Raw genomic sequence first — 19,103 nt, 5'->3', positions numbered from 1 at the left:
CAATTATAGAAAACAGTGCATTTTTTGCTGTCTCATACTGTTCTTTTTGGGGGGAAGGTGGGGAGAGGGATGTGTGTGTTTCTTCCCCTATAGCATACTTCAAACTAGCTCTTTATTTCATAATTTTGGTGTAGGGGACTTTGTTGTTTATTTATCCATAAGGCTGCCCATACTGGCTGCCAGAAAGACTGAAGGTAGCATAGTCGATGTTTTATGGTATACAATAGGATCAATTTCATGGACACCCAGAATTAATTGTGTGTTTTTCCTATAGGCTTCCCAGGGTTGGTTGGACCACCAGGATCACAGGGAGACCCAGGTCTTCCTGGATTTCAAGGTGAAAAAGGAAGTCGTGGATGGCCTGGTTTCGTGGGACAAGCAGGTTATAAAACTATTTTAATTAAGTCATTTTACTTGAAGTATTTCAGTATTGTTCATTTTGGGGTGAGGAAGAAAAAGGATCATTGGCATTTCAGAGCTCTACCTCTCTTCTCAATAAATGCTGGTTTCCTATAAAGCTCAGATGCATAAATGTAGACTTGTATGATTTGACTTTTCTTGCATTATAAGAATCCTTGCATTCTCACATTGACTGTAGGGGAAGTATTTGATATGTCAAGAACCTAATTTACAGGAACTGTTTTAATTTCTCATGACGGTTGCAAAGCAAATTAATTTTCAACAATGTATGCAACTCTTTTTCAAATGTAGCAGAGAGTAATATCATTTCATACAGTGCATTAGATAGTGAGCAATTTATCTTACATAATCATCAGATGCAGTAGATGTTTTAGCCCACGAAAGCTTATTCCCAAATAAATTTGTTAGTCTCTAAAGTGCCACAAGTACTCCTCCTTCTTTTTGCAGATGCAGTAGAGTTCACTGATACTGAATACATGGTTTGGAAAGTAAATGACTCATGGCACACTACACTTAGAGCTTTGTTGTCAAGATATAAATAATATTTTTAAATAAAATAGTGTATTTTCTTAATTACCAGATCAAGGATTGCCCCCTTGTCCCTTAATAAATTAAATCATGTAAGTTTTCATCTCCAGGCATGGGGCAGAAAATACCCCATTTTGAACAGCAGCAAACATTAGGCATTTTTCAAATTGTTTTTTTTTAAATCCCATACTGTGATTTTTTTTTCTCAAGAGATCCTTATTACAGAACTTGAAGGATGTGTGGCCACCTTGTTGTTATCCTGTCTTAGGGGTTACAAAAAGATATAAAGATGAATCCTATCAAAGCTAGGATTTTAAGAAGATAATTAATGGCAGGTTTTTCTTCTTTTGTTTGTGTCGGTTCTTAGTGTAACTTTTACCTGTTAGATTAGAGCTGCTTCTTAGAAATAAGGCTGCGGTTTTACTGGATAATAGAAAAATAGATACATTTGCCAACCAAGGAAAATACACAATTAAGTGTAGGTCTGTAATAAGCATATACACTTGTGTGTAAATTCAAATCATAATACAATTCTTTTGTGGCTACCTTAGGAACAGGAAGCTACATTTTCAGTCAAACGCATGTTTTCTACCAACCAAAGAATCTTACCAACTCATTGAACCTATGAATAAGATAATCATGAGTAAAATGTTTAACAGGTTTACCCGGCTTCCGAGGAATCAGTGGATTGGATGGTTTGCCAGGCACTAAGGGCTTGCCAGGCTCCCCAGGTATGTGTGACAATCTTATTCTGCCCTTTTATAAAGGCACCAGGTTATGTTGGCTATTCCATTATAAATTCCATTTGGGATGGGTTTGTAATACGATTTCTTAATACAGTCATCTGAAATTTAGCATGTGAATAATAGGCTTTGATGGAATTTGTGTGGATATTCCAGGATTTGGCAAACAGTAATATATCTTAAATGGTGCAACCTAATCAAAATTGGGTGATTAGGGACAAATCTTGAAATCATAATCCCTTTCCTTTTGGCAGGTTTAAGTTGGTAGTAAGAGCCTTAATGTTATTTTAATACAGTTTTCAGTATGTAATATAGCAGCATTATGAAATCCTGAGATATTTGGCAGTTTACTTTTATTAACTCCAAAACAGGTCCAGATGCATATGGGACTGAAGGTTTCCCAGGTATTTATGGTGACAAAGGGGAAGCAGGCGAACCGAACACTATTGAAGGCACCAGAGGAGCGCCAGGTCAGAAAGGAGAGAGAGGCAATCCAGGTCAGTGTTTAGGGCGTTGTGTTTTTTATTATTATATATTGGAGCATGGCAAGTGTGCTAGCATATATTCTCACACAATGCAATTTAAGTTACAGCTGTTTATAAGAAATCTACAGCCATTTCACTCAGCTATGGCCCTGCTGCTGTAGCAGCTAGTGCGGGTAGCAGTTGTCAATCTATGCCAAGTATTAACTGTATTGAAAATTAGAATTTTTCCTTATTTGTCATTTCCAAGCCTCCCACAGGTGCTTCAAGATGATACAGCTGTTTGGTGGCACTTAGGACTTTCCAGGAGGGAGGGGGGAGGAGCGGGGAGGAGGTGGAGAAGAGGCAGGGCCAGGGTGGAGATTTGGGGAAGGGGTTGGAATGGGGGCAGGGAAGGGGTGGGGCCTCATGGACTAGATGAGCAATCTGATGTATGAAATTCAGCATGTATGATTCTTTGCTGTGAGTAATTGGGAAGAATTTTTGTTAAAAGTGGCAACGTATTTTGTATGACTAGTTACTTTAAAAAGTTCCTGCCATTACAGCTATGTTGATAGACTTAGTGTAGATCATCATCAGTGTTACTGACTACATAAGAAATAGTTAGAGATGTTTATATTTTATTAAAATCCCTCTTTGCATTACAGTTTTTAAAAATTTAATACATTGACTTTTAATAGCATACTACATTACTCTTCTTTTTTTCATTTTTGACTATACTTTTGTATTGTTGTATGAAAAGTTTTCAGTGATACGGCCCTCGGGCCAATCTACTAGTCCTCATTTGGCTCTCGTGGTGATTTGAGTTTGAGATCCCTGATCTAGACGGTTCCAGTATTGCCAGCTCTTGTGATTTTATTGCGAGTCTTGTGATATTTGATGTTTTTCTTAAAACCGGAGTGTCACAGTGACTGGGCTACCTGCACCTCTGACCACTCTTAGTCTCTTTGAGTGCACCCCTCAGGTCTTGAGCCTCAAACTGCTCCTCTCTTCTGTGGTGGAATTATACAATTCTCCACTCTCAGACTGGGCCCTGTGCTACGAGCCCAGTTGCTAACCACGATTGCTTCCACAAGCCTGACTTGGGTTCAGTACCTGCAGTTTGTTTCCCTCCAGGAGCTATGAGAGAGGTATCCAGTGACCTGATAGCCTGCTTAAAGCAGAGTAGTATTCATTTAAAACAGCAGCATTTTAGAGAAAACAGGTCTTAAAACAATAAACCACTCTACATGCATGCTTGCCTTTCCCTAAAGCAGTGGTTCTCAACCTATTTATCATTGTGGGCCATATGGCCACAGGTTGAGAACCACAGTGCCCCGAACCTTCCCCACAGACTCCTATGCCCAGTGCCTCCTGCCCAGAGACCCCTCCACAGAGTGGAGCCCTGAGCAGGGGCCAGGCAGCAGGGACCACAGACTCTGCTGTGTGGGGCCAGGTGACAGCCCCGACCCTGAACCTGGCTGTGTGGTAGGGCAGCCAGGTGGCAGCCCAGACCCTGATCCCGTGGGGCAGCCCTTGGACCCCGGCAGCCTAGGCCGGCCGGCAGCCCCGCCGCACTGGGCAGCCCAGAACCTGGACCCCATGCTCCCCAGGGGCCTTTAGCACACAGCTGGGCTGCAGCTTTTTGCTAATTGGGCCACAGGTTGAGAACTGCTGCCCTAAAGCTTAGCATTCCCTGGTTCAGTGGGAGGCCCAATCTCCTTTTCTGACACCCGCCCTGGACAACTCTTCACAATTGACCCCTCCTCGTTAGGGTACCCATTTGATTTCTAAGCTTCCACTCTGGCAAAACAGGGATTGCATCATCGGAGTCAGGCTGTAGGATCCTTAAAGCTAATAGCTTTTCCCATTGACTTTTCAAGTGTGTACGCCAGGATGTTCTTATCTGGAGAGCCATAGTATTGCCTTCCTGTTTGTTCTTATCACAACCCTGTTGAATTAAACCAATATAGGCGCATAAAATGCTTCTAGCTTTCCTGGTTGCAAAGAAAAGCTTAAAAATGTGACCTGAGTGCCCCTTAAACACTCAGAAGCTAGAAGGCATATAAAATACTGATTTTCCCATCAGTAGCATTTACACCAAAGAAATAAACACTATTAAATAAATATTTAATAATATTTTTAAACATTGATTATTCTGTTTGAAGGCAAGTATTATGTAGTCTTCTGAAGTTGTTAATGAAATCAGTATCGTATGGAACTATTTTATTAAAAGGAGAGAAAAACAGCTGGTACATCGAGTAGCTCAGCAGATGAGTTGTTGTTTTTAATTTTTTCCACTTCTCTGACATCAAAGTGGCCCCCTGCCAAGCCCTCTTAAGGGTAGAAGCCCCAACCCATTTTTAACTTCCACTCTCATAACTGCCCTTCCATGAAAGCCCACGCTGTCCATAAATTCATCTATAATAATAGCCATATAAACTAGTTAGTTATATGGTTTGAAGACTTTCCAAAGTTTAGGGCCTGAAATTCCCACTGAATTAATCGGGCCCTTAATTCTTTTCCCTACACCCTTTGATGGCTCTAGGTCTGCTCACTTGGGGAAACCCTCAGTTATACTCTGCTTTCTTGTAATCACTAAGATACATTGTGCCTTCTCAACTTTCCTACTAGAAATGGTGTTATTTTGCTAATTTCGTTCATGTTTGTTAGTGTTAGTTGTTTACTAAAGAAAAAATAGATTTAAAATATTTTCATGGCTTCCTGAGACTATTTGCATTAGTATTATTTTATCCCACTTAAATGGATAGTTTCCAGGAGTTATGGCCCACACTACCACCATTTAAAAACTTAGGATCTGTGGAGAATGTTCTCTGGATTCTACATATCTCTATTTTTAATTGACCCTGAAAAATTAAAAGACTCGATAGCCACTGATTTTGTAGGACATTTGGTACAGTGGTGTTTGCTCTTCTGCTGCAGAGCCAGTGTGTTTCAAGTACTTGCTAGCTTGGAACAATATTTATACAATAGAGCACCTGACACATACAAGAATATTAGCATCCAGTATGGTAAGAAATAACTAACTATCCATACCTGCTTTGGAACTGGTAAAAACAAATGTTACATCTATCTTAGAGCCTCATTTTCAGGGTGCTGAGTGTCACACTGCCTGGTACGGGACACAGCTAAGAATGCCAACATCAGGTCAGACTGCCAGAATATAGGCCTTATGCCCCAGACTGGTGATGTACTCTATCATAAGACTTCACCAAGCCAGAAATAGATGTGTACTTCCAAAATACAAAACTAGTTATTATGAAGCCAAAGTCAGTTCCCATCAGGCCCGCTAGCCCCTCATGCAACACCCAGAAAAAACAGACTTCTGTGATCAATGGTGGTTAAAAGCAGAAATCACATCATTAGGTTCTTACAGCTCCAGAGAGCCAGCCACTCACCCCAGGTCAGAGTATACTTCAGATCTTACCCCAAAACCATGCTGGTAGTCAATCCTTTAGTAAACTAAAAACTAAAGAGAGTTACTAAAAGATTAAAGTGAATCATATACATTACAGTTGATTTCAGAATCTGTAGATCAGGATAACAGCAGTGATGTTAAATCTGCTAGCTTGCAATAAGTCTCTCTGGTCCATCCCAAATATTGGGGTCCTCACTCCATTGTTCAAAGTTCCATTTGTTAGAAATCACAGCCCAGAGATGTGGTGCAGGAATGAGGCAAGGAGGTAATGTCACCATCTCCAATTTATACCCCCAGTCCATGGGCATGGAAAAATACTGGCTCAGACATCGAGCTATGCATCACATGTTCTACATGCCCTGCTGAATCACTGGGTCTCCATTGTCCTCAGGATGATCCCATTGGAAGAGCTGATTCTCCTTAATGGCCCATCAATACCGTGGATGGCTAGTCTTGATGTAAATGTGTCTTATTGGTGTTATCCCAGAACAGTTTAGGAACAAGCATACAGTAAAATGTCATGACTTCACATGCAGTGGTGATACACACATTTCAACAGGATAATAATACTTAGCAGATTCTAACTTTTCCAATAATATCTTACAAGGCATGCTTTGTACAAGATTTATCACAGTTGTGTAACATAGTCTGCACTATCTCCTTTTTTATCCAGTGTCACACTGAGCACCTTTTATCTGAAGTTAATGGGACTACTCCGCCCCTCTGAAAATCACAGAGTACAAGGTCTGGTTCATCTTGTAATTTTTGTGCTTTTTTCCCCGCAGTATTAATTATGTCTTTATTTTCCTTGCAGGGGAACGAGGCCCAATTGGTGACCCAGGGTCTCATGGAATTCCAGGCTTTCCTGGAGTTTCAAACATATCAGGAATACCTGGTGATGTGGGTTCTCCAGGTCTAGATGGAGTGCCAGGTAATATATGCCATGTGTGCATTAGCAGATAAAGAGTGAATATTTAAACACAGATGTTTAGCAATGTTTGTCACTGTTATTTATATTAGCTCTAATTAAATAAAGCGTCCCAGGTTCTTTCCAAATCAGGACCCTAATTTTGAAGAAAACTAGTGAGATATAAAATGGAGATAAAACGATCCTTCCACACACACCTGCAGAGATGGTCTGTCCAGGTTATTGTTGAATTACAGTGGTGGGCTTGCTTTGCAGATAAATAGATTCAATGCTCCAGGGTTGAGTAGCAACTTTCAGAAGCACTAATTCATTTAATTTTTTTTTTCAATTTAATATCCCTGAGGTTTCCAAGTGTGTGACAAGCTTAACTTAAACCAGTGAAAAAATAATCACTTAAAATTGCTCACAAAATTTAAGTAAGTGTATTGAATTGAACTACTAAGTTATTTGGGCTGTCAAGTTTGTATTGTGAAAACACATTCACTTTTCCTCTCTACAAAAATTGCAGCTGGTGGTCCATGAGCCCACTTTTCTCACACACAAAAGAAGGACCAGAATAAAACCATGGTGTAATGACTCTACTAGGATATTTAGCAGCGCCTCCAGTGACTGCCAGGCTTCTACTTTGTTATTTAGGCCACATCTACACTTCTGGCTAAATTGGCACTGCTGTGATCAATGCTGCAGTGTTGATTTAGCAGGTCTGGTGAAGACATACTAGATTGATGGGAGAATGCTCTCCCATCAATTTGTGTACTCTACATTCCCGAGAAGTGTAAGGGAAATCAGCGGGAGAGTGTCTCCCATCGACACAGCACAGTGAAGATGCCAAGGTAAATGGATCTAGCTACGTCGACTTCAGGTACATTATTCACGTAACTGAAGTAGCGTAACTTACATTGAATTACCACAGTAGTGAAGACCAGCCCTTAGAGTACTCCAACAATTCAAACTTGGGTGCCTGAGTTAGGCACATAGGCCCAGATTTTGGAAGGTATTTAGGCATTGGTGCACTCAGCGATGCAACACCTAATGGATAAGGAGCCTAAATCTCATTTTCCAAAGGGATTTCAGCACTTAGGAGCTAAAATCCTATCCAGCATCATAGCTTCCAAGACCAAAAGGAACCATCTAGTCTGACCTCCTCTACAATGCAGGCCATAGAACTTTTCTATTATTTTTATATAAAAAAAGTAATATAAGGGTGTGTGTATATATATATATATACCTATATATATATATATATATATACACACACCCTTATATTACTTTTTATAGCTGCATTCACTTCTCCTCTAAACCATGTCCATTTTTTAAACCTGCACTGCCTTCTCCCACCATTGTGGGATTGTGACTTTTTTGGCATTTAGTAAGGTGTTATTACATGATTCCCAATTATAATTCATGTTTTTCTGATTAAATTCTTCCTCACAGCTGTTTTGACTCATAATTGTTTTCGGCTTTGTGAAACTGGCCCTCTTAAAGTGACAAGTATATACAAAAGTGGTCTGAACTTTATTCTGCTTGCACATGACCAGTGTAATCAAGTCATGATCACTTGTACCCAAACTACCATTAATTTTTTAGTTCTGTGATCAGTTGAAGAAAATCTGATAAAGAATTCCCCCATGTTGGCTGCCACACTTATTGAGTTATGAAATTGTCACGTAAAATGTTTGGACATTCTAAGGGTGTTTTAGTAGTCAGCTTGAGACGTCTGGCATATATCATTCAGATTGAAATCCCCCATGATCACATAGGGTTCTTTCCCCCTACACATTAGAGATAGATGTATAAGGAGGCAGTCATCCTGTTACCTAGTGTGATTTGGCTGTTAGAGGCACCAACTAATACACCATCTTATGCTTTATCTGTTAGTACATTGCTCCATAAGCATTCAAGATCATTTTCTTGTGAGTTATCAGTCAATCGGAAACAGATAATGCCATTTTTATATAGAATGGCACTCCCCCTCCCCTTTTGCCCACTTGTTTCTTACTGCCTAGGTTATAACCATTGATTTTTAACATTCCAGTTGTGCCAATCATCTCACCAGATTTCAGTAATACCAACTAGATTGAAATACTTTCCTAAATGAGCAATTTCAATTTCTCTTGGTTGTTACCCAGACTCCTAGCATTAGGTTATAGGCAATTAAAGAATTTCTTCTCTTCATGTTCTTTGGTTCCTTCATTAATTTTGTTCTCAACATCTCAATTTTGTGCTGAGTGCTCAGATCTTCCTTCTTTTTACCCTCTCCCTGTGATATTGGTTTAACTGCTTCCTGACTATTCAATGGGATTTTGACTCCCAAGTGCTTAAGTCACTTTTGAAAATCAGATTTAGTCTCCCAAGTCTGCTAGGCATTGTAGTGCTGAGCACAACACCAAATACCTTTTAAAAATCTGGGCCCTATTTGCATTCTGACTTCAGCAGAAGCTCTGCACCTCTGAAAATCAGGTTAACTTGGGGCCCACAGGCTTGAAAATTTTAGCTGATTTGTCTGTGGTCTACTCAAGACAAAGCTTTAGGGTGGGATTTTCAAATTCTCTTGCCACTGGCTTAGCCCTTCTTCCACTGAAATCCAGGAGTTTTATCATTGCTGGGTGCTTTTGAAAATCCCATCCTTAAGCTTTAAAAGTAATTATCATTTTCATAAGAACATAAGAATGGCCATACTGGGTCAGACCAAAGGTCCATCCAGCCCAGTATCCTGTCTACCGACAGTGGCCAATGCCAGGTGCCCCAGAGGAAGTGAACCTAACAGGTAATGATCAAGTGATCTCTCTCCTGCCATCCTTCTCCCCCCTCTGACAAACAGAGGCTAGGGACACCATTCCTTACCCATCCTGGTTAATAGCCATTAATGGACTTAAACTCCATGAATTTATCTAGTTCTCTTTTTTCTCTCCACTGTTTGACCATAGGGATATATTTTCCCTTCCTCCTTCCAGGATGGGAAGTTGCAAGCTCTTATAAAAGACACTTTTTATTATAAAATAAATAAAAGCCATGCTGTAAAAGAAGCAGTCTGTATTCAGATATACTTGATTTTGAACCTGAACGGTTCTCAGAGTTCTGTAATAATTTTGAAATCAAGCCTAGTGGTCCTTTTTTTTAAAGCTCTTAAACATTGATGGGCTTCACCGGCTGCTGGAAAGATGTTAGAAGAATCCCAAAGCATTACTTTAAAAGAATTCAACAAATAGGAAAATTCAGTAGCTACCATCCCGTCAGCCTAAATTAATTCTTTCCACCTCATCCCCTTGCATAGTCAGTTGCATCTGAGAAACCCACTTCTTTCAAAGCAAAAAGCTCCCTTCTGCAAAAGTCATACTCCACTAGACAAGTAGTAGTTTCGTAGGAAGAACTATGGTGGTACTCTGTTTATGACAGCTATAGCAAACCCTCCGCAGACTCCTTGTCACATAGTGAAGACACATTACAAACTGCCTTTGTCAAGTTCTGCATCAGCATTTCCTCCTCCATTAATACTTTTCCTGAATCCAAGTTTTAGGGCTTTTTTAGACCTGTGCACCTGGGCTGTTAAGTAGTAAATGTCAGGAAAAGCAAATACTATGAAGGGGCCCTTATTGTTTCCCTTCTCATGAACCCTGCTTAAGAAACTTTGACTTGAAGGCTTAAGGTAACTAATTCCTTCCATACTATAGGATGTCTCAAGGTAACAGGACTGCGGAATAAGCAAGGACCGTGTCCCTCGCCTCTGTTTGCCAGAAGCTAGGAATGGGTGACAGGGATGGATCGCTTGATGATTACCTGTTCTGTTCATTCCCTCTGAGGCACCTGACATTGGCCATTGTCAGAAGATGGGATACTGGGCTAGGTGGACCTTTAGTCTGACCCCAGGGCCGGCTTTAGACCGAATCCTCCGAATCAGGCCCCACACCTAAGAGGGCCCCGCGCCCTAAAGAAGAGCGCCTAACTTTTTAAATTTTACTCACCTGGCAACGGTCCAGGTCTTCGGCTGCACTTTGGCGGCGGGTCCTTCACTCACTCCGGGTCTTCGGCGGCATTTCGGCGGCAGGTCCATCAGTACCGCGGAAGACCCGGAGCGAGTGAAGGACCCACCGCCGAAGTGCCACCAAAGACCCGGACCGCCGCCGGGTATTCGAATCGGGCCCCGCACTTCCTAAAGCCGGCCCTGTCTGACCCAGTATGGCTGTTCTTATGTCTCTTGGGTCCCATAGGCATTACCCCTCTCCCATCCCAGGCTCAGTGATTGAAACCTGGCAAGTGACCCATGCTCCACCATGAGGTGACATTGCTAATTTCCCCCCATGTCCATGCTGTCGATCCTCCCTTTCAATGTAGATTCCAATTTAAAATGTGCTCTCACAGGCTATCCAGGACCACGGGGCAGACCTGGAATTTCAGCTCCAGCAGGAAGCAAAGGAGAAGATGGTCAAATAGGTGTGCTTGGAGAAGATGGTCAAAAAGGAACTGGAGGTGACCCTGGACCACGAGGGAGACCTGGAATTTCAGGGTACCCAGGACCAAAAGGTACAGCTGGGGAAAAAAATGAGCCTTTTTTAAAAGAAATGGTTATTTGTTGCTACAGTAGATGTTAGAAGTGACCATTTATGTTATCTGTGCAGAGATACAATAATTCAAATGTGTCATTTTGCATTAAAGGGCATAAAGGCGTGCAAGGTCTCATGGGTACTCTTGGCTTAGTGGGAGCTTTTGGTGACACAGGGCCCACTGGACCCAAGGGGGACAGAGGACCTACTGGTGAGTAAGAGCCTTTAGGTGCTATATTTTCCATCATTCAACAAATAAACTTACCTGCTCAGCGGCTACTACACCTGCCTTCAAACTGACCCTATGGCTGCATTCCTGAACGAACTTCGGGCCAGTCATGAAGTTTGGCTCACATCTAAAATTGATTTTAATGTGTATATAAATGAAAAGGGCCAACTCCGAACTCTAGGTGCTTTTCAAAAACCTCTAAAATGCCAACCACACAAACTATAACAACTCCAGCACTAACCCTCAGCCAGCCCACCAGAATGACGAACAGAAAAGATATTTGGAAATGTAAAAAACCCTACGCGTCACTAATACCAACCCTCTCTCTTTTCTACAAGCCTACAAATAGCCCACTATAGACAGTGCTATATCTCATTCTAGTTTTTTAGGGCACTGCACAACTTTGCATATCACAAGCTACACTCTACCCACTCTTCTGCCTTCTTGCTCCCTTTGTCTCCTTCCACTCATGTATTTTTGCCTGTTTTTACACAACCCCTGAGGCCTGGAAGGTTTTCCCTCCTTCCAGGATGCCAAGTGACCTCCTACTCTCCAAACCTTGGAAATTGCAGACCCAGATCTGCAGCTGAACTTTATGGCTCAGGGTACATCTCTAATATTAATAATCAACTAAAATGTTCAACCTTAGTACCTCATTGAGTGACAGACAGAGCACACCAAGGGAAGGGAGTTGTTTTGTCTATAAATGAGTTCACTTTTTCTTTTTATAATGCAGGTTTTCAAGGACCTCCAGGTTCTCCTGGGCCGCCTGCAGTCCCCCCTAAGCTGGTCACTCACCAGGGTACAGCAGGCCCACGTGGAAATATGGGTCCCCAAGGAATACCTGGTGAGATGGGGCCCCACGGTCCACCAGGTGATCCAGGTAGGAATTTTGCATTCACTCTTGAAGTGCAGTGCTGTTCAGAATAGGGCTTCTGTAAAAGTAGTGTTGAGGTCATCCCTACCTATTATTTCTCACTAATTCTAAATGTAATTGAAGTCACAAGGGAAAGAATGGATTTTCTCACTGCCACCCCTGCAAAATCAATCCTGAGCAATCAAAATGAAGCTGTGCAGCATGCACATCTTAACCAACTGCAACTTAACTGCAGGCCTCTATGACACTCGTGAACCCCACACCGGTCCCGATTGTCATCTTAGATCAATCCAAACTGACTTATTAGCTGAGGTATACAAATGTCATTGAGGGCAAAATCTGACCTTGCAGTTGAACTTCAAACAACAGTTCTGTTGGTGAGATACATTGAGCTGAATTCCGTTCTTCTCCTGTAGTTTATATGGGATCTGCAGTGGTAACAGGCATGAAAAATAATAGAATTATGGGGCCCAATCTTGCAGTCCTTTCTCAGGCACAATTCCCCATTAAAAAGTCAGTGAGGAACTTTGTCTGGGCAAGCATCATAGGATCTTGCTTTTAGTTTAGGTGACAAACTTTGCAAGTCTGACTGAACACACATACTCATAATAACCAGATCTGTTGAGTATGTAGGTGCTAGTTTACATGGTAACTTTTCAGAACGGAACTTCACTTTGAGTATCTTATTTTCTGTACTTAAAAAAAAAATCAAATCTGTCTGATCACGTTGAACTTCATGGTTTTAAGGTTTTAGAGGCCCACCAGGTAAACCAGGGTTTCAAGGAAGAGGTGGCATGTCAGCTCTTCCAGGTTTTAGAGGAGATCAAGGACCATCAGGTTTTCCAGGTCTAGCAGGCTTTGAGGGTAAGTGATGTTGCATTATTATTTTTTCTTTTCTTTTCCCCACTTCACTCTATAAATCTTCTGTTATTAGCACATTATCATTGTACAATTGTCAACCCTTCTGAAGCAACTCTCCTGACTTCCACCTACATCAAATACCAACGCTCTTACTAGGTTTTGCTGTCAATAGTTTTCATGGAAATAGCTTTAAACTGTCTTTAAAACAAAGTGTTGTAACTAGATCTCAGTGCACATGTTTTCCATGAACATTCACTCAGATTTTTAAATTAATTTGTTTTAATGCTTGTGCCCCTTCTGTTCTGGCCTTCAGTAATCACGCCAGCAATAAGCTTTTACAAACAGGAATGTTCATGAAAATAGAATTTCAAATTCCTAGGTGAGGTAAATAGATTAGCAGTTGTGGTACAAGTGCTTAGGTGCGCATCCAGTTAGGAACCAGAAACTTTACCATCTGAATTAGTTGAACAAACACAAATCAATCCAGCCCAAATAAGAATGTCAAATATTGACTATTTGCAGAGAATTGTTCACAACCAATCACTTTATAGGGTTAAAAAGTCATCCAAAAAAACTGGCAGGTAATTTTAGATGAAGAATAAATTTTAAAAGAAAATCACTGCTTGCCCATATTACATGAGCAGAAAGAGGCTAAAGTCATCAGATAATTATTTGTGAATTATTTGCTCAGCTCTAGTATTAAATCACATTCTCCACTTAAAATCTAGGGAGCCCAAATCAACACTCAGGGATTTCAGCAGAATTGGATCAGTCCTAGAAATATAGCTGATTGACTACATTAGCTTTCCATATAGAGAAGATAAATATCATGCAATAAAATTAAATAGTGAACAAGTCCCATCCGTATGTAGATTAGCTGACTATTCCTTATAACCCTATTATCCTCCCGGTGCTTACAAATTTGATTGTTTAATTTGCTCCATATCTTTCCAGATATTGAAGTTAGATCACCTGATGTATAATTCCCTAGGTCCTCCTTGTTCCCCTTTTTAAAGATAGGTACTGTGTTTTCCCTTCTCCATCTCTTGGGACCTCTCCCATCCTCCTGCAGGTCTCAAAGATAATAGCTAAGGGTGCCTAGATTGCTTTAGGTCATCATTAACCTTTTTATTTTTAATCAAAATAGCCATGAGGCTCCTTAGCTTTCTTCATGTCATCAGTTATTAGCTCTCCTTCCCTGCTAAGTAGAAGACCTACACTTTCCTTTGTCTTTTTCTTGATCTTAATGTATTTAAGGAATCTTTTCTCATTCCCTTTATAACTCTTGCCAATGTTACACATTTTGTGCCTTAGACTGTCTGATTTTGTCCCTACCTACTTGGGCTGTTCTTTTGTGCTCTTCCTTATCAATTTGACCAGGTTTCCACGTTTTGTAGGATTCCTTTTTGATTTTCAGGTCATTAAAGAGCTCCTGAGGGAGCCATATTGACCCCTTACTATTCTTCCTCTCTTTCCTCTGCATTGGAATAGTTTGCAGTTGCGCCTTTAATGTTGTCTCCTTGAGGAACTGCCAGCTTTCCTGAATTCCTCCTTAGATTTTCTTTCCACAGGACCTTTCCTACAAGCTCTGCTTTTTTGAAGTCCACTGTCCTTATTCTGCTGCCCTCACTCCTTCTTTTCCAATTGTCACCCAAATTGCCTTCTATCTTCAGATTCATTACCAATTCCACCCTGTTAGTCAGAATCAAGTCTGAAATGGCTGTCCCCCAGTTACTCTTTATTGTCTCTTTCTATTTTTCCCCAAGGTGAACCAGGCCGTCCAGGTAACCCTGGGATATCAGGTATGCCAGGTCGCAGTGTTAACATTGGGTACCTTCTGGTGAAGCATAGCCAGTCTGAGCAAGAGCCAATGTGCCCAGTTGGTATGAACAAACTCTGGAGTGGCTACAGTCTACTGTATTTTGAAGGACAGGAAAAAGCACATAACCAGGACCTTGGTACGTACATGGCTATATAATATCTCAACATTTGACACTTTCAATCTGATTTTCCCCACTCAAAACTAGAGGCACACAAAATTATAGGCCATTTCTGAAAATTTGGGCTTCAGTGCATATTAAGTGAGGATGCCTAGAAATGACAGCAGATGAAAGAAAGAAATTTAGTTCTAATCTCCCTCTGGAGGTAGTTTCTCCAGATCACTATTGAAATTTGAGTGGAACTGTAATACAAATATAAATGTTACTGAATTATGCAGGTATGCACAATAAGCTAAAAATAAATTCTTACTTGAATGTGCACATGCTAAAGATTTGTGATGGTTTATTTTTTTTACAGGGCTGGCTGGATCCTGTTTGGCTCGTTTTAGTACCATGCCTTTCCTCTACTGTAACCCTGGGGATGTCTGTTATTATGCAAACCGAAATGATAAATCCTACTGGCTCTCAACGACAGCATCTCTTCCAATGATGCCTGTGGCAGAAGAAGAAATTAGACCATATATCAGTCGTTGTTCCGTCTGTGAAGCCCCAGCTGTTGCAATTGCTGTCCATAGTCAAGATGTTTCTATTCCACACTGTCCTGAAGGGTGGCGCAGTTTATGGATTGGATATTCCTTCCTCATGGTATTTGTCCTTTTCAACATTTGCTGACAGTATCGCACAAAGTTACATTAAACTGGGGTCCCACCTACTGGCCAAGTTGTTCAGGTTTAGGTACAGGTTTGCTAAAAATCCAAACGCACTGAATCTTCTCATAGAAGCAGGGAGGAGAAATGTGTGAGGAAAACTGCTCTCTCACTCATCATGGAGACCAATTAAAGTTACATGAAGGGCTGGGGCAACAGTTTCTCTCCAACCAGATTAATACATGGAGTTTGGAGTGACTATGCTCCAGGTGACAAATTGTACCTGACAGCAGAAGATATGATCCACTTTATGTGGTAGAGAAAATGGGCCTTCCAAACAAAAAAAAGACACTTGAGCTAAGAATAAAAATGTCAGCTAGAGTTTATGCACTGAGGTTGGGAGGGTGGCCCACTAAGCCATTGTTAGCGAGAGAGAGAGAGAGAGGGAGGATGAGGAGTAGGTAATAGGTCTTTCAGGAACAATGGTAAGTAATTGATCTGATAAAATCACGGACCTGCATAAAAAGGGAAAATTAGACTGTCGGTCAAAAATACTAATAAGTAGAGTGAAGATTTTTATTTTCAACAAACAAAAGCTATATTTAAGCAACTCGACATTTTATGGTGTTTTTGGTTTGTTCCCGCTTTCAAATTGAAAATTATTCATCCTTAAGACCAATGTTCTCTCTAATTTTTTCCATCCATGTGCAGAATGAATTTTGTTATGTGCACCAATATCGAGGTAATGTGCAGATATGAGCCACCAGTAGAAACAAAATACCTAGATATATTTTTTTTTAAAGTTACCATAGGGATAATTACTCCAGGCAGGACAGGTTAGGCATTTTAGAACTCACTACTCAAAGAATTAAATTTAATCATAAGAGAGAAATAAAATTATGAAATGCATAGACCAGTCAAAAAACTAAAATAACAGCACTTTGAAAAAATAAAATTACAGAGAATATATGTGCATTGCAGGAAGTACCAAGTAACACCACCACCAGAAGTATGGGTTGGGAGGTGTTTGTAAGTGAGAAACTACGTGTGTGTGTGTGTGTGTGTGTGTGTGTGTGTGTGTGTGTGTGTGTGTGAGTGAGAGTGTGAGAGAGAGAGAGAGAGAGAGACTGACTGTGTGTGTGCTTGCTGCTGGGGAAGTCTGAAAGACTGTGCGCTGTCTCTTTAAAGCACTCACCAGAAGGCTCAGACCACAGCAGCTAGCAGCTCTCCTGCTTCTGAGCCCTGTTTTCCCTCCCCCACTCTGTGAAGATGGTGTACATGGGCAAGGGGGAGGACACCCTGACATCAGCGCCCCTCCTGCTCTACACAGCAAGCCAGAGGGTTCCTAGAGCAGCTGTCCAGGGGCTCCAAGCCAGAGGGCAGGAGCAGAGCAGCTGCTGAGCGGCGGGGGGAGGGGCACCTGAACACACGCCGCCATGCACAGCTCTGCTAATCAAGTGTGCGGCCCTTGATTCACTCCTGGGCGGCCACACACTTAGAGGGAACACAGCTTAAGACCATACACCCCTTGTGGTAATAGAAGCTATATAACTAGGGTACGGCTGTGATACTCGTCGCTTGCCCTTTTTTGCAGTTACTACAGCACGTGCACACTTGGCCCAATCCTGCATTCCTTTGTCACCCAAAATGAGCACTGACATAAACGGGAGGTGGAGCTGTGCAAGGAATGTAGAATTCACCCTAGAATAAGTAATGTCCCACCAGGTGTGTACGATAAGTTAGAGCAGGGGTCGGCAACCTCTGGCACGTGGCTCGCCAGGGTAAGCACTCTGGTGGGCCGGGCCAGTTTGTTTACCTGCCTTGTCTGCAGGTTCGCCCGATCATGGCTCTCCAGGCCAATGGGGGCGGCGGGAAGCAGCAGCCAGCACATCCCTTGGCCCGCGCCGCTTCCCGCAGCCCCCATTGGCCTGGAGCGGCGAACCGCGGCCAGTGGGAGCCGCAATCAGACGAACCTGCAGACGCAGCAGGTAAACAAACTGGCCCGATGCTTACCCTGGCGAGCCATGTGCCAGAGGTTGCCGACCCCTGAGTTAGAGAGAGGTATGTCTGACCAAGGCTTAGGGAACTCAGCTAAGCATGGTGACTGGTACTGTATGAGAACCTGGGTAGACAGGAATACATATGTTCTAATCTCAACTCCCACTACTGATTTTGTTTCTGGCCTTCTGAAAGTTATTTAAAGTAGAACTGGTCAGAAAATGGATTTTCTTCCCAGGGGAAACATCACCAAAACAAAAAATGCTCTCACTTTCATTGACATTTTCCACAGCAAATGTTAACTATTAAACAATCACCAACCAAAAAAGAAATTTCCAACTACAAAAATTAAAATTAAAAATTTGAAGAAACCACTTTAGTGGCACTAATAAATGATCTCCTCCAGTCAACAGATTGAGGACAGACACCCATTCTCATCCTGCTTGACCTCTCTGCATTCAATACTGTTGATAAGGAGATTCTGCTCTCTCACCTGAGAGAAGTGGCAGGAGTCTAGGATAATGCATTAAAATAGTCTGGCCTTCCTGGAAGACCACTCCCAATGAGTAGTGATAAGAAACTCCCCTCCCTCCCTAGACCCCTCACTTGTGGAGTTCCACAAGGATCAATGATCTCTTTGATCCTTTTCAACATCTACAGTCAACCACTAAGTGAACTGGTTAGATGACACAGACTCAAGTACCAGCAATATGCAGATGAGACACAGCTCTACCTATTCTTCACCACATAAGACCACACTACTACCACCAAGATGGCCCAGTGCTTGGATGAAGAATAGCTGGTGGCAGCTGAACCTGAGCAAGACAGAGGTGATGCTGGTGGGCAGAGGAAAATATACTGAAGAGCTTGCAGCCGTGGTGTGGTCTCCAGGGGTTGAAGAAGCACAACCATGATTAGTTTAGTCTGTTGTCTAGGAGTACTGTTGGATCTCTTGCTGACACAGAGCTCTCATCTAGCAGCCTCAGAGAGTAACACTATCTACCATCTCCACTTGTGTCCCAGCCTGACAAATGAAAACCTGGCCTCAGTTATTCATGCCTGTCATCGCTCAGCTGGACTCCAGCAATGCAATATACCTGGGCATGAAACAGTCAGCACATAGGAAACTCTGCAGTGCATCTCCTCAGGCACACAGGCTACCAGGAACATGTCATAACTGCCCTCTGCTCTGTACACTGGCTTCAGGTAGACTATCAAATCAAGTTCAAGTCAGCGATCATAGACTTTAAGGTCAGAGGGGACCATTATGATCGTCGAGTCTGATCTCCTGCACAATGCAGGCCAGACTCTCACCCACCCACTCCTGTAGCAAACCTCTAACTTATGTTTGAGCTATTGAAGTCCTCAAATTGTGGTGTAAAGACTTCAAGGTGCAGAGAATCTTCCAGCAACTGACGTGTGCCCCACACTGCAGAGGAAGGTGAAAACCCCCCAGGGCCTCTGCCAATCTGCCCTGGAGGAAAATTCCTT

The 19,103-nt window shown here is 42.0% G+C and overlaps 1 protein-coding gene across 2 annotated transcripts in view; it reads left to right on the top strand.

The window, feature by feature from the left end:
* COL4A2 (collagen type IV alpha 2 chain) overlaps nucleotides 1-19,103 on the top strand; it is a 217,452-nt gene that overhangs the window by 193,392 nt on the left and 4,957 nt on the right. For both annotated transcript variants that reach the window (XM_008166744.4, XM_065592194.1), the window contains 10 exons: nucleotides 275-382; nucleotides 1,608-1,679; nucleotides 2,063-2,188; nucleotides 6,406-6,522; nucleotides 10,879-11,040; nucleotides 11,173-11,271; nucleotides 12,026-12,172; nucleotides 12,914-13,030; nucleotides 14,794-14,985; nucleotides 15,326-15,612. In XM_008166744.4, the coding sequence (XP_008164966.2) occupies nucleotides 275-382; nucleotides 1,608-1,679; nucleotides 2,063-2,188; nucleotides 6,406-6,522; nucleotides 10,879-11,040; nucleotides 11,173-11,271; nucleotides 12,026-12,172; nucleotides 12,914-13,030; nucleotides 14,794-14,985; nucleotides 15,326-15,612 (1,427 nt within the window). The remainder of the gene's footprint in view (nucleotides 1-274; nucleotides 383-1,607; nucleotides 1,680-2,062; nucleotides 2,189-6,405; nucleotides 6,523-10,878; nucleotides 11,041-11,172; nucleotides 11,272-12,025; nucleotides 12,173-12,913; nucleotides 13,031-14,793; nucleotides 14,986-15,325; nucleotides 15,613-19,103) is intronic.

Source organism: Chrysemys picta, chromosome 1 (assembly GCF_011386835.1).
Source record: "Chrysemys picta bellii isolate R12L10 chromosome 1, ASM1138683v2, whole genome shotgun sequence".
Lineage (NCBI taxonomy): Eukaryota > Metazoa > Chordata > Testudines > Emydidae > Chrysemys > Chrysemys picta.
This window is presented reverse-complemented; position numbering and strand designations above follow the sequence as displayed.